This window comes from Rhinoraja longicauda, chromosome 16 (assembly GCF_053455715.1).
Source record: "Rhinoraja longicauda isolate Sanriku21f chromosome 16, sRhiLon1.1, whole genome shotgun sequence".
NCBI lineage: Eukaryota > Metazoa > Chordata > Chondrichthyes > Rajiformes > Arhynchobatidae > Rhinoraja > Rhinoraja longicauda.
The window spans coordinates 17,648,699-17,663,866 of NC_135968.1; the positions used below are offsets into that span (position 1 = coordinate 17,648,699).

Sequence of the window (15,168 nt, forward strand, 5' to 3'; positions counted from 1 at the left end):
TTCATTGGTTATCACTATCATTAAACCTCCAACAGATCTTCCCCTCCCTCCCATCCACCCAGTCCCATCCACAACACATCTCCCCCCTCCCATCCATCCATCCAGTCCCATCCACAACACCACCCTCTTCACATCCATCCAGTCCCATCCACAACACATCTCCCCCATCCATCCAGTCCCATCCACAACACATCTCCCATTCTATCGAGTCCTACACACAACATATCTTCCCCCTTCCATTCATCAGTCCCATACACACACCTCCCCCCATCCAGCCCCATATGTAACAGATCCTTCTTTAATACATCACACCCATACACAACGGATCTCTCCCATCCATCAGTTCCATACACACATCTCCCTCTTCCCATTGATTAGTCCCATACGCCACAGATCTCCTTCCCATCCATCAGTCCCATTGACAACAGATCTTCCCCATTCTCATCCATCACTCACATACTCAACAGATCTTCCCCATTCCCATCCATCAGTCCCATTCACAACAGATCTCTTCCCATCCATCAGTTTCATACACACCAGACCTTCCCCCTCTCTCCATGCACCAGTCCCATACACAGCAGGCAGCCCATGGATTACATGGGGAAGACCTATTCATGAGGTATAAGCAATTCTATAATCAACTTCTTACTCATTCACAGGCTTCTCACCTTTGAGCCTTACAGAGGCAGGGGTTTAGGGTCTAACCTGCAACTTACCCAAGGAGGCAACAGTTCCCTGAGAATCAGCAGACTTGTACGCAGAGTGAAAAGGGAAGTTTTGTGAAAGGTTGGCAAGTGCAACGTAAGCACGGATGTGGGAAGCATGGATGTTCAGAACAAGGAGATCATTACATGTTCCTAGTTTCTCCACCCAAAGAGAAAATAGCCCGTGGTAGTTTGGTTACATTATATCAAAAACTTAAATCTTGCCCAATTTACACAAGTTTTGAACCTTTTAAAAAATGGAAGCACAGTCTATTTAAAACTTTGATTGGTGTAATTAATGCATAAAACACACAAGTACATTTTTTTGGTGCTTAGCTTGGCCTTCGCATGCCTGTAGCATAAACAGAAGTGATTACCCACTGCACAGTGCAAGCCAACGCAAAACAATTGTAGGACGACACTTTCTCTATAAAGCCTCAATATGCTACCACAGAACATCCTTTCAAAGGTCTTCACTGCGTGCACTCTCAACAAAAGGACCAGTGAAATGGATGTCAAGTTGGCCAGAGATTATTGCCCTTTTTTTTTTTGAAGCAGAGGTGAAAAAAAGAAAGCGGGATATGGGAGGGGGAACTGAATAATGACAGGGAGAAAGGGAAGGGGAAAAACCAAGGCAGTGAAGAGGGAGGAAAATAGGACAGGGGAGCAAGAGAAATTACCTTCATTTACAGTCAAAAGTATTCATCAGCTGGCCAGAGTACTAAGGTCAATTAATGAAACATGGTTCCTATTGTTGGCCTCCACTGCAGCGGACCAACAAAGCTAGCCGCTGTACTTGTTCCAGTGCACTCCAACTTGAAGTTCCTTCTCAGGTCAACCATGTTCAGAGCCCTTCAGGTCTTCTTGCGCAAAGTAATGTAGTCGCATGTCTTGCATATGGATTTATTTTTTATCTAATAATTAAATAGCAGCTACCTCGTTGACTATAACCTGTACCACAAAGTCCTTCTGGATTTTGGTCTCCTGCAGCCGCATCTTGTCGGTGAGCAGCCTCCCTGAGAAGAACCAGCGCTGCCGGGAGGGTTCGATGGCCTCCTCCGCGTGCAGCTGCCGCTTCAGCTGCCCGATCGTGTCCGCCATGCTGGCGTTCAGTTTGACGTCCTTGCCGGTGGACAGGCGAACCTTGAGCAGGAACTCGCGCTTGGCGTGAGCCGGCGGGTCGGGCATGTCGGCCGCCTCCTCGTCGCACTTCTCCGTGATGAGGTTCAGGGGCGGTGCCAGGCAGTAGACGGGAAGCTGGTACCTGTTGCCCAGCTCGTCGTAGCATTCCGACAAAGAACCTGGAGTGGGACGCAGGGAATACATATCTTCAGTCAAACCTCACATTCAACTCCAACTTCCAACCCAGGCTGGAAGCAAAATTCCTTCTCTTAAGCGAGTACTAAAATAGCATTTAAAAGACAGGTACATGGATAGGAAAGGCTTAGAGGTATATGGGCCAAAAGGGTCTAGCTTTGATGGGGCACCTGGGTCAGCATGGACAAGTTGGGCCAGAAGACCTGTTTCCATGCTGTATCACTATGACGGAGCGGCAGTGGAGCAGCGGTGGAGTTGCTGCCTTGCAGCGCCAAAGACCCGGTTCAATCCTGACCATGGTGATGTCTGTATGGAGTTTGTATGTTCTCCGTGACTGCGGGTTTTGTCCGGGTGCTCTGGTTTCCTTCCACACTCCAAAGACGTACAGGTTTGTAGGTTAATTGGCTTTGGCAAGCTGCATAAAACTGACCCTAGCGTGTGTAGGTTTGTGTACGGGACGATCGCGGTTGGCACGGTCTCGGTGGGCTGAAGGACCTGTTTCTGCGCTCTCTCTCTGTGTGGAGTCTAATGTCTCTGAGCGATTCATTCATTGCCAATGACTCTCACCACATCGGCAGATTCATCATCTGTCACAGACTACAGAATAGTGCAGCACAGGAACAAGACCTTTGGCTCACAATGTTCATACCAAACATGATGCCAAGTTAAATTAATCCCCTCTGCAGGCACATGATCCATGCCCTGAATATCCATCTAAAGGCCTCTGACACACCACCAGTGTATCTGCACACATCACCACTCGTGGCAGCAGGTTCCAGGTACCCACCACATCTCCCTAAAACGTTGCTCCTTTCATCTGAAAGCTATGCCCTCTGGTCTTCATCATTTCCACCCTGGGGAAAAGGATCTGACTGTTCACCTTATCAATGCCTCTTACAGTTTTATATCCTATCTTTAGACTTTAGATACAGTGGGGAAACAGTCCCTTCGGCCCACCGAGTCTGTGCCGACCAGCAATCACCCCATACACTAACACTGTCCAACAAACTAAGGACAATTTACAATTTTACTGAAGCCACTTAACCTGTCCTTCTCTCCTGAGATGCTGCCTGACCTGCTGAGTTACTCCAGCATTTTGTGAATAAATACTTTCGATTTGTACCAGCATCTGCAGTTATTTTCTTATATAACCTGCAAAGCTGTACATCTCGAGTGTGGGAGAAAACCGGAGCACCCGGAGAAAATACATGCGGTCACTGGCAGAACGTACAAACTCAGCACAGACAGCATCATAGTCAGGATTGAACCCAAGTCTCTGCCCCTGTAAGGCAGCAACTCGACAACTATGCCACTGGGCCGCCCAATCAGGCCTCCCCTCAACTTCCAGTGCTCCAGAGAAAACAATCTAAGTCTGTCCAACCTCTCCTTGCAGCTAATACCCCTAATCCAGGCAGCATTCTGGTAAACCTCTTCTGGACCCTTCCTAAAGTCTCTATATCCTTCCTGTAATGGGGCGACCAGAACTACACGTAATACTCCAAATGCGACCTGACCTCGTACAGCTGCATCAGACTTCCTGACTCTTCTACTCAATGCCCCATGCGGCTGTCACTGGGTATTTAAAATTCATGAGCGCTGACAGTTAATAGCAAGCACAATGGGTAATGAGATATTTCTTGGCATGCTACTGGTTTAGAATAACAGTGACCCTGTGAAGGGACATTCCCTTTATGCCACTTCAGACCAGTTACACTCCCCACTCTCCCTGCCTACATCAGTACACTCCCTCCATGAAAACGATCACTTCTTATCAGCGTGTGCAGTTCCTCTGCCCAAGCTTCTCTTCTGTTAAGCTTTAACGATGAGAATGGCCGGTTTATTTATAGTCCAACAAAGACTGAAACTGATGTGGACCCGTGTTGAATAAAGAACATGCTAAGTTGAATATTCAGCAGGTCAGGCAGCATCTCAGGAGAGAAGGAATGGGCGGTGTTTCGGGTCGAGACCCTTCTTCAGACTGATGTCGGGGGGGGGGGCGGGACAAAGGAAGGATATAGGTGGAGACAGGAAGATAGAGGGAGATCTGGGAAGGGGAGGGGAAGAGAGGGACAGAGGAACTATCTAAAGTTGGAGAAGTCGATGTTCATACCACTCGGCTGCAAGCTGCCCAGGCGAAATATGAGGTGCTGTTCCTCAAATTTCCGGAGGGCCTCACTATGGCACTGGAGGAGGCCCATGACAGAAAGGTCAGACTGGGAATGGGAGTTGAAGTGCTCGGCCACCAGGAGATCAGATTGGCTAACGCGGACCAAGCGCAGGTGTTGAGCGAAGCGATCGCCGAGCCTGCGCTTCGCTCAACACCTGCGCTCGGTCCGTAGGCAGTGAGGGGGAAAGGGGAAGGAGTGGAAAAACCTTGAAGAGAGGAGGGGCAGGACAGTCTGGCAAGTGATAGGTGGGTACAGGGAGGGGAAGGGTCAATTGGCAGATGTTGGACAAGATCCAGAGGTGAAAAGACAAAAGGCGAGACAAGAAACCAAGGATAGAAGAGGTGTGAAATGTGAAGCCAGAGAGAGGAATATAGTTGGAAGTGAATGGAGAGGGTAGGAAATAGATGAAAATCCAAGTAGGGCACAGGGAAACGGGGAAGAAAGTGGAAAGAAAAGAAGGTTGGGGGGACGGGGGGAGGTGTTTGTAGGTTGGTTATCTAAAATTGCAGAATTCACAAAAATAGTGGTGAGCCACCTTGGATTGCTTCCACAGTTATGAGGTTCAAAATACACCCAGATCTGGTAGATCAACATCTTCAAACTAGTGGTTTTGAAGGGAGCTTTCTCAACATTGCAATGTTTACAGGCACGGGATTTCCGAGACCAATTAGTGGCAATGCATGATTAAGTCAGGGGGGGAGTGGGGGAGAGACAGTGGGAGTGGATCGTCTTGAAGGGAGGGTCAAGAATAATTTTGATTTGACAAAGGTGCGTGGGACCCGGGGATTTTTTGAGTTGCGAGACGATGGAATGAGTCATTGGACCAGTTCCCTAACCTGTCTGCATCTGTTTGACAGACCAAATTAACCTTGCACGTCAGTTATACTTTACAGAAATTGGTGACAGCATTATATTCCGAGAAACATAATTTTGAGTGCAGTTCTGGTTTGACCAATGTGGAGATACTGCTCACACCTGGCCTATAAATTTGAACCCAGCCAACTTTACTGAAGAGCTCAACGATTCAATGGAAACTGAAAAGTGCAGCGAGTGATATATGTAAATTGGAGAACCAAGGAACTGCAGTTGCAGGTTAATACGCAAAAGGACACCAATTGCTGGAGTAACTGCGGGTCAGGCAGCATCTCTTGAAAACATGGATACAGAAGCAGAATTAGGCCATTCAGCCCAACAAGCCTTTTGTGGCAATGAATTCCACAGACTCACCACCCTCTGGCTAAAGAAATTTCTCCTCATCTCCTTTCTAAAGGTGTGTCCTTTCATTCTGAGGCTCTGGTCCTAGACTCTCCCACTACTGGAAACATCCTCTCCACATCCACTTTATCTCGGCCTTTCATGATTATCATAATGTTTCGGGTTGAGACCCTTCTTCAGATGTGCGAATTGCGTTGGAAAAACAGTACAAGCAGAACTGGCAACGCCTTTAACCTTAATGATTTTCTTCTTTAATAAGTGCAGGAGTAACTCAGCGGGCGAGAGAGCATCTCTGGAGAACATGGATAAGTGGGGTTAGTGGTTGGGACCCTTCTTCAGACTTGCTGAGTTACTTCAGCACTTGATTAAAAAATAAATAAAATCAACATCTGAAGTTTTTTGGTTATGAATGTTTTATTTTCTTGCTCCAGTCATCAATCTCCATAATAGAACAATCGCAAAAGAATGCCTCAGTGACCCACTGAATCTGTACCCAAATGCAAAAATCCAAATCACACATACTCAGTTACATTTTTCTCCGAAACAATGTTTTCCAGGATCTCTGTGATTAACCAGAATCAGTGTAGAAACAGGCTCTTCAGCCCAGCTTGCTTACACATGCCCCATCTGCACTAGTCCCACCTACCTGCATTTGGCCATATCCCATTAACCCTATCCTATACCTTTATGTCAAGATAGTACCTGCCCTCAACTACCTCCTCTGGAAGCATGTTTCATATGCTTGTTCCATAACCCTTTGTGTTAAAACGTTGCACCCCAGGTACCAATTACATCTTTCACCCCTCACCTTAAACCTATGTCCTCTGGGCCCTCTGCTTCTTGATTCCCCTACTCTGGGGAAAAGATTGTGCATTTATCCTATCTATTCATCTCCTGATCTTTAATTCTCCCTCCAATTCCTATACAGATCTTTCTGTCCTAGGTCTCCTCCATTGTCAGAGTGAGGCTAAACGCAAATTGGAGGAACAGCATCTCATATTTCGCTTGGGCAACTTACAGCCCAGTGGTATGAATATTGATTTCTCTCACTTCAGGTAGCCCCGGCATTCCCTCTCTCCCTATCCCTCCACCAACCAAGTCTCACTAGCTTCTCGTATTCACCCTACAAACAGCTAACAATGACCTGTTTCCTTTATCATCATTACTTTTTTTGCATATTTTTTATTCATTGTTCTTTATCTCTCCACATTGTCTATATCTCTCATTTCACTTATCCCTAACCAGTCTGAAGAAGGATCTCGACCCAAAACGTCACCCATTCCTTCTTTCCAGAGATGCTGTCTGTCCCACTTTGTGTTTATCCTCATGATCTTATCAGCTTTTTGTTTATCATCTCATGATCTTATCATTTAGTGACTCTTTTCCAATAATCCTTTTACTTTGCATGCTATTAGCAAAATAAAAGTCCCAACAGTTTAAAAAATCCCTTGCCTCAAGGGATTCCAAGATTGGTACTATTAAAATAAATTATCTCCAGACTTTCCCTTGCATCTATATTTCGTCATCTATTGCTGTACACTGTCCAAGCCCAACTGACTTGCATTCATACTGGGATTCCTCCAATAATGGTGCTCGGGTTGTGAGGGGGAGAATGGGTGCTGGTGGGAAAGGGTGTTTGTTTTACAAAACGAAAATCAGATGATTTGAAGTCGGTACAGGAAAATAATGCTGAAGTAAAGATTAACCATGATGTTATTTAATAGTGCAGCTGGCATAGGGGCCATTGACTTACACCGTGTTTATTTCTATGAATAGTGAAGGAAAATAGAACCTGGAGCACGAGGTACTCGATTAGACTTTATACAATATACTAGCTCACTAAATATTTGTTCAAGGCATGAGTCCCTTATGAATCACAACAGCATAAATAAATAAAACACTAATCTCCTCCACACTGGATGACACTGAGGTGGGAGTCACATTAGACTAGGGGTGCAGGCGCCAGAGATAGTTTGAAGTCCTTTGTTATTTGTCACATTTAGTAAGAGTGAAATGTTCTGCAATCTGGCAACTGCAATTAGAAGGGTCAAGGTTTTGCCACCTTGTAAACATTGGAAATTTTCAGAAAATAAGGCAGTTAGCATGCCACTAAGGTGATAAGATGTACAAATGCACAATATGACCCAGCCAGACTGTCTGGATCCATTACAAATCAAATGCACAATGACAAACAAGAACAGGAAATGCATTAAGATGTTAAGATGCATTAAGACTATTATATTACAAACACAAGAATCAGGACCACTCCTCTCCAATCAGCTTGGCCGTTTAATAAGATCATGGCTGATCCAAATGCAACCTCATCTCCACATCTTTGACTATCCATGCCAATCTTTCGGGTCTTGCCTACCAAGTATCTCATAAATAATATAAGAAAATAACTGCAGATGCTGGTACAAATCGATTTATTCACAAAATGCTGGAGTAACTCAGCAGGTCAGGCAGCATCTCGGGAGAGAAGGAATGGTCTCGACCCAAAACGTCACCCATTCCCCTTCTCTCCCGAGATGCTGCCTGACCTGCTGAGTTACTCCAGCATTTTGTGAATAAATCTCATAAATAAAGACTGTTTCCACGGCCCTTTGAGAAAGAGTTCCAAAGACTACAACCGTACACCTTTACGAGACTTAGCTCTTTACTCAGTACAGCATGGCTGGAAATGAATAAATCTCAGCCAAGTGCAAAACTTGTCTCCACCATAAATGTTACACTCTTTGTTAAGTCTTGGTCAAATGCTTGTTTTTAAATCAGCTATTTCCTCACCAGGGTCTGTGCACAACCCCTCCACTATTGACAGAACTTTGTGACAGCTGTGATACCAGTTATCAGTAAAAGTTCATAACTGGCTCTAAGCTAGTTTTGCCCTATACTATCGATTATATTTTGCCATATTTTGCAAAACACTGCAAATTTCCTTGCTACTAGCTGGCTCAAAACAATATCACAAGAGGACAAAAGCAACAAGATGCAAACTGGCCGGGCATCTAAAGATTACCCCATGTAAAGAAAAAAATAGAAGTGTAAAAGCTCATATATTCAAATGATAAAATAAACTAAACAGCTGAACTGATAAAACTGCCTGAACATTTCTGGGAAATCTTGTTTTAAACACATTGCTAAACTTTTATTGAAGTGGAATGCACTCATTCGAATTCAAGGACACTTATTCCCCATTTTCAGACTCAGGAACAGACCTCTTGTGAAGCAAGGATATACAGTGCCCTACATAATGTTTGGGCCAAAGACACATCATTTATTTATTTGCCTCTGTACTCCATAATTTGAGATTTGTATTATAAAAAATCACATGTGGCTAAAGTGCACATTATCAGATTTTAATAGCGGCCATTTTTATACATTTTGGTTTCACCATGTAGAAATTACAGCAGTGTTTATACATAGTTCCCCCATTTCAGGGCACCATAATGTTTGGGACACAGCAATGTCATGTAAATGAAAGTAGTCTTGTTTTGTTGCATATCCTTTGCATGCAATGACTGCTTGAAGTCTGCACTTCACAGACATCACCAGTTGCTGGGTGTCTTCTCAGGTGATGCTCTGCCAGGCCTGTATTGCAGCCATCTTTATCTTAGGCTTGTTTTGGGAGCTAGTACCCTTCAGTTTTCTCTTCAGCATATAAAAGGCATGCTCAATTGGGTTCAGATCGGGTGATTGACTCAAGAATTGACCATTTTTTAGCTTTGAAAAACTCCTTTGTTGCTTTAGCACTATGTTTGGGATCATTGTTTGCTGTGGAATGAACCGCTGGCCAATGAGTTTTCAGGTATTTGTTTGAACTTGAACAGATAGGATGTGTCTGTACACTTCAGAATTCATTATGCTACTACCATCAGCAGTTGTATCATCAATGAAGATAAGTGAGCCAGTACCTTCAGCAGCCATACATGCCCAGGCCACACCACCCCCACCACCACGTTTCACAGATGAGGTGGTATGATTTGGATCTTGGGCAGTTCCTTCTCTCCTCCATACTTTGATCTTGCCATCACTCTGATATAAGTTAATCTTCGTCCCATCTGTCCACTAGACATTTTTCCAGAACTGTGGTTGCTCTCTTAAGTACTTCTTGGCAAACTGTAACCTTGCCATCCTATTTTTGTGGCTAACCAGTGGTTTGCATCTTGCAGTGGAGCCTTTGTATTTCTGTTCGTAAAGTCTTCTGCAGACAGTGGTCATTGACAAATCCACACCCGACTCCTGAAGAGTGTTCCTGATCTGTCGGACAGGTGTTTGGGGATACTTCTTTATTATAGAGAGAATTCTTCTGTCATCAGCTGTGGAGGTCTTCCTTGGCCTTCCAGTCCCTTTGCGATTAGTAAGCTCACCAGTGCTCTCTTCTTAATGATGTTCCAAACAATTGATTTTGGTAAGCCTAAGGTTTGGCTGATGTCTCTAACAGTTTTATTCATTTCTCAGTCTCATAACGTCTTCTTTGACTTTCATTGGCACAACTTTAGTCCTCATGTTGATAAACAGCAATAAAAGTTTCCAAAGGTGATGGAAAGACTGGAGGAAAGACTAGGTGCTGAGAGCTCTCTTTTGCCTGCATTCAGGAGGCAATTAACACGCCTGAGCAATTACAAACGCCTGTAAAGTCATGTGTCCCAAACATTATGGTGCCCTGAAATGGGGGAACTATGTATAAACACAGCTGTAATTTCTACATGGTGAAACCAAAATGTATAAAAATGGCCTTTAATAAAATCTGACAATGTGCACTTTAACCACATGTGCTTTTTTTCTATTACAAATCTCAAATTGTGGAGTATAGAGGCAAATAAATAAATGATGGGTCTTTGTCCCAAACATTACGGAGGGCATCCTCTAATCTACTTAGTTGAGGTCTTGTACTCTTTCCTTTACCTGCAGTTCCCCGTAGCTGTAATACTACAATCTGCATGATATGATGCAAGGTAGACAGAAAATGCTGGAGTAACTCAGCGGGTCAGGCAGCATATCTCTGGAGAGAAGGAATGGGTGACGTTTCAGGTCGAGACCCTTCCTCGGTCTGAAGAGTAAGGCGCTGAGTTACTCCAGCATTTTGTGTCTACCTTCGATTGAAACCAGCATCTGCAGTTCTTTCCTACACAAGGTATGATACCAGGAGCGTATGTAAAACAATTTTTTCACAATCTCTGTGCACATGACCATAATAAACCAATAAACCCAAATGCACAAATTGCAGAAATAAGCCGAACACACATGAAGATTAGGAAGGATAGAACTTCCTGGATAGAAAAGGAATAGGCGACGTTTCGGCTCGAGACCCTACTTCCAACGTTTCGGGTCAAGACCCTTTTTCCAGGAAAAAGGGTATCGACCAGAAAATTCACAGATTCTTTTTCTCCAGAGATGCTGCCTGAACCCACTGAGTTACTTCAGCAGTTTGTGTCCATTTTGTTTCATCCCCTGGTCAGAAAAATTAAAGGAAATCTTGACGGGATCATATCCTTAGTCTCAGCTTTCTTGCTGTTCCCAGAAATGAGAACCGAGAAACTGTGAAAATCAGACGTTTACAAAATTAAAATGCCAATTTTGAAACTAAATTTTGAACTCTTCGCCAACACTTCGATACACATCTGGTTAAAGTGCAGATGCACGTGCAAAGCAGCTGTTAGCAATTTTCCTGACTTAATAAAACTTGCACGTCTAGAGAGAAAGTTGATTTCTTTGTTGTTTTTTTTTTACATGTGGCCTCGGTGCATACTACTAGTCCAGCAGGAATCTACATTCGACTCAGAAATTGCTTGTGGTGAAAGCATTGCAGACCAGGGATTGACAATAATATCTAGCGTCATGTTAAAGCAAAGACAGAGCTAGCATTCACAGATCTTTCCTACATGTTATGTCAAAGCATGTTTTCCACACTAATTTACATGAGCAATGATAACCAAAAGTAGTCATCAGAAACCCGTTTCTTAATTCCAGTAAACTCCAAAATATTCCGAAGCAGATGTCAAGCTGCTTATGAAATATTTTAAAATCCTGCATCAGTCTTGTTCCATCCTATTTTCCTCTGCAGTAACATGTTTTTGTGTTCAGATCACATAGCTAAGTACTTGTGGAGACAAAATTCTACTTTTTCACCTATTGAAAACAGTGTTAGTGTGTGAAGAGGTACTTTCAGAGAAGCAGTCCATATTATGGACAAAGTGTTTCATTAAACGATTTGTATTGGTCAGCAATGCCTGGACAGAATTCAATGGCATGCTGCAATTCACAAAGCACTCAAATACTTAGGAGTGTAAAGATCGGGATAATCGGGATAAAGAACAGTGTCAAAAAGTTAGCTTTCAGATACAAATGAACTACAGATTCTGTAGTTTGCCAAATAAGACACAAAGTGCTGGTGCAACTCAGCGGGTCAGGCAGCATATTAGAAGAACATGAATAGGTCACATTTTGGGTTGGGATCCAAAAGTTAACTTTTACAGTGAAGTGGCAAATAGTCAAACAAAACGCAGAGCATTCCACAGGACAGACGACAGCAATGGTAAAGATCTGCCAAGTGCAAAAACTGCAGTATGCCTGCAAGTTTAGAAGACTGTTGAGAAGATAGCCAAGGACACATTCGAAATATGTTCCCCGAGACATGGAGTGTAGCTTGGTAAATATGGAGTTGATGGGCAAGGAGGACAGGAAACACCCTGTGGGATTTTAGAACCAGCACATGAATGCACAGCAGTGGTACAAGAGTTGCTCAGCTCAATGTTGCCAAAATAGTTCAAAGTTTGAGACAAATGCCTGGACTATCCCATACAGATAGGTTGGACAGGCAAGGAGTTTACAATAGGAAGAGTTTTCATTTACTGCCACATGCACTGAGGTACAGTGAAAAGCTTTTTGTTGCGTGCTATTTAGTCAGCAGAAAATACACGATTTCAATCGAGCAGTCCAGAGGTCTTGATTGAAAAGCAAGATCCTCAGAGGCATTACCAAGTGGAAATGGAGAGGATATTTCTAGGATCAAGGGGTCTACTTAAAAATAAGACATTGCCCATTTCAGACAGTTGAGGTAAAAATTGGTCCTCCTTCCCCTTCCAGGGGGTCATGAGGTTTTGGAACATTTCCTCAAATAGTGGTGGAAACAGCCGGAATATTTTACGGATAGTCAGATTCTTGATAAGCAGGAGCTGGGCAAGTTGCTGCAAGCAGACAGGAATTAAGAATTGTGACAAGCAGATTAGTTGTGGTTTTCTTAAATTGAGGATTAAGGAGCTAGAAACAAGGAACTGCTGGTTTACAAAAGACACAATGTGTTGGAGTAACTCAATGAGTCAGCCAGCATCTCTGAAGAACGTTGATATGTGACGTTTCGGGTCACGACCCTTTGTCAGATTGAGGAGCTAAGTGGCCTAATTTTCATGCTCATAAATTCACGTCAGAAGAGAAGACGTAGGCAATTCGGCACGTCGAGTCTACTCCACCATTCAGTCATGGCTGATCTATCATTCCCTCCATTGTAGGTCCCTTAAGGGCCTGTCCCACTTAGGCGATTTTTTAGGCAACTGCCGGCGACTGTCAAAGTCGTAGCAGATTGCCTAAATTTTCTTTTACCCTACGACAATGACCATGACAATGCTGAGTCGGGTCGATACAAGTTACCTTTTTTGAGAAACTAGCACCTGGCTAAGAGATTACACCGTCTTCGGAAACATCGCAAAATTCCCACGCTTATCAATGCTTCTCCGGCGTCCTAATTTTTGCTGAAATCACTGACAAGTCTGTAATTACTTGAGAGCTTTGAAATAGAACATCTTGCCCGGGTTACTTGAAAACCAAGCTTCACGGTAACAAGGCATAAATTGGATTGACTTCCAGTTTACTAATAGCAGTATTAAGAAATTTAATTTTAAACATGGTTAAATGGATTTTTGTGCAGATTGTGGGCATTCTTTGAAAATGTACGGGAGATGCATATCTGGTTTCTGGATTGCATATCTGGGTTGGGAGCCTACTTTAAAAGTAATCGCTGATGGCCATAAACATCACGAAATTCCCACGCTTACCTGACCTTCAAACTGTCGCCCCCAATCTACCTGTCAAATGTCCTGACAGTAAATAAATTGGTTAAACACAAGTATTTTATGGCATCGTCAAATGACTTTACTTAATTTAATATTACGTGCTTCTAAATGCATCTGCGACAACCTAGCAAATCTGCGGACAGCATGCGACAGCGCCCGCAATAAGCAACGATACCTGGCGACAAGCCAGCTGTCGTCGAGAAATTTCTATCCGGAAAATTTCTCAGCGACACGCCGAGATCCACTACGATTCTTTGAAGACTCTTCACGATCATGCCCGCGACACACCAGCGAACTGTCGGCGACAGCCTAGTCGCCGGCAGTCGCCTTAAAATCACCTAAGTGGGACCGGCCCTTTACAATCAGACAGGTGAATTTATAATGGGAAACAAGGAAATGGCAGAACAGTTAAACGAGTACTTTGGTTCTGTCCACATTAAAAAAAGACACAATCTCCCACAAATACCAGGGGACCGAGCATCTAGTGGAAGGGAGGAACTGAAGGGAATCCACATTAGTCAGGAAATGGTGTTAGGTAAACTGTTGGGACTGAAGGCAGATAAATCCCCAGGGCCTGATGGTCTGCATCCCAGAGTACTCAAGGAGATGGCCCTAGAAATCGTGGATGCATTGGTGATCATTTTGCAATGCTCTCTCGACTCTGGATCAGTTCCTGTGGATGAGAGGGTAGCAAATGTAACTCCACTTTTTAAGAAAGGAGGGAAGAGAGAAAAAAGGGGAATTATAGACCAGTTAGCTTTACATTGGTAGTGGGGAAGATGCTCGAGTCGATTATTAAAGATGTTATAGCAGCACATTTGGAAAGCAGTGACAGGATCGGACAAAGTCAGCATGGATTTATGAAGGGGAAATCATGCTTGACTAATTTTCTGGGATTTTTTGAGGATGTAAAAGTAAAATGGACAAGGGAGAGCCAGTGGATGTAGTGCATCTAGACTTTCAAAAAGCCTTTGACAAGGTTCCACACAAGAGATTAGTATGCAAAATTAGAGCACATGGTATTGGGGGCAGGGTATTGACATGGATAAAGAACTGGTTGGCAGACAGGAAGCAAAGAGTAGAAATTAACGGGTCCTTTTCAGAATGGCAGGCAGTGATTAGTGGGATGGCGCAAGGCTCAGTGCTGGGACCCCAGTTATTTACAATATATTTACAATAGTTATTTACTATATATAAAATGATTTAGACGAGGGAATTAAATGTGACATCTGCAAGTCTGCAGATTAAATGTGACATCTGTGAGCTGCGATGATGCTATGAGGCTGCAAGGTGACTTGGATGAGTGGGCAGATGCAGTATAATGTGGATAAATGTGAGGTTATTCACTTTGGTGGCAAGAACAGGAAGGCAGATTATTATCTGAATGGTGTCAGATTTGGAAAAAGGGAGGTGCAACAAGCACCACCTGGGTGTGCTTGTACATCAGTCACTGAAAGTAAGCATGCAGGTACAGCAGGCAGTGAAGAAAGCTAATGGCATGTTGGCCTACATTGCGAGAGGATTTGAGTTTAGGAGCAAGGAGGTCCTACTGCAGTTGTACAGGGCCCTGGTGAGACCGCACCTGGAGTATTGTGTGCAATTTTGATCTCCTAATTTGAGGAAGGAAATTATTGCTATTGAGGGAATACAGCGTAGGTTCACCAGGTTAATTCCCGGGATGGCGGGACTGACATA

General features: G+C 43.8%; 1 protein-coding gene across 1 annotated transcript in view; it reads right to left on the minus strand.

Annotated features, from left to right (window-relative positions):
• Positions 1–100: 100 nt before the first annotated feature.
• ubtd1b (ubiquitin domain containing 1b) overlaps positions 101–15,168 on the minus strand; it is a 63,454-nt gene continuing 48,386 nt past the window's right edge. Inside the window, exon 3 of the mRNA XM_078413319.1 lies at positions 101–2,005. Coding sequence (XP_078269445.1) covers positions 1,626–2,005 — 380 coding nt within the window. The 3' untranslated portion in view covers positions 101–1,625. The remainder of the gene's footprint in view (positions 2,006–15,168) is intronic.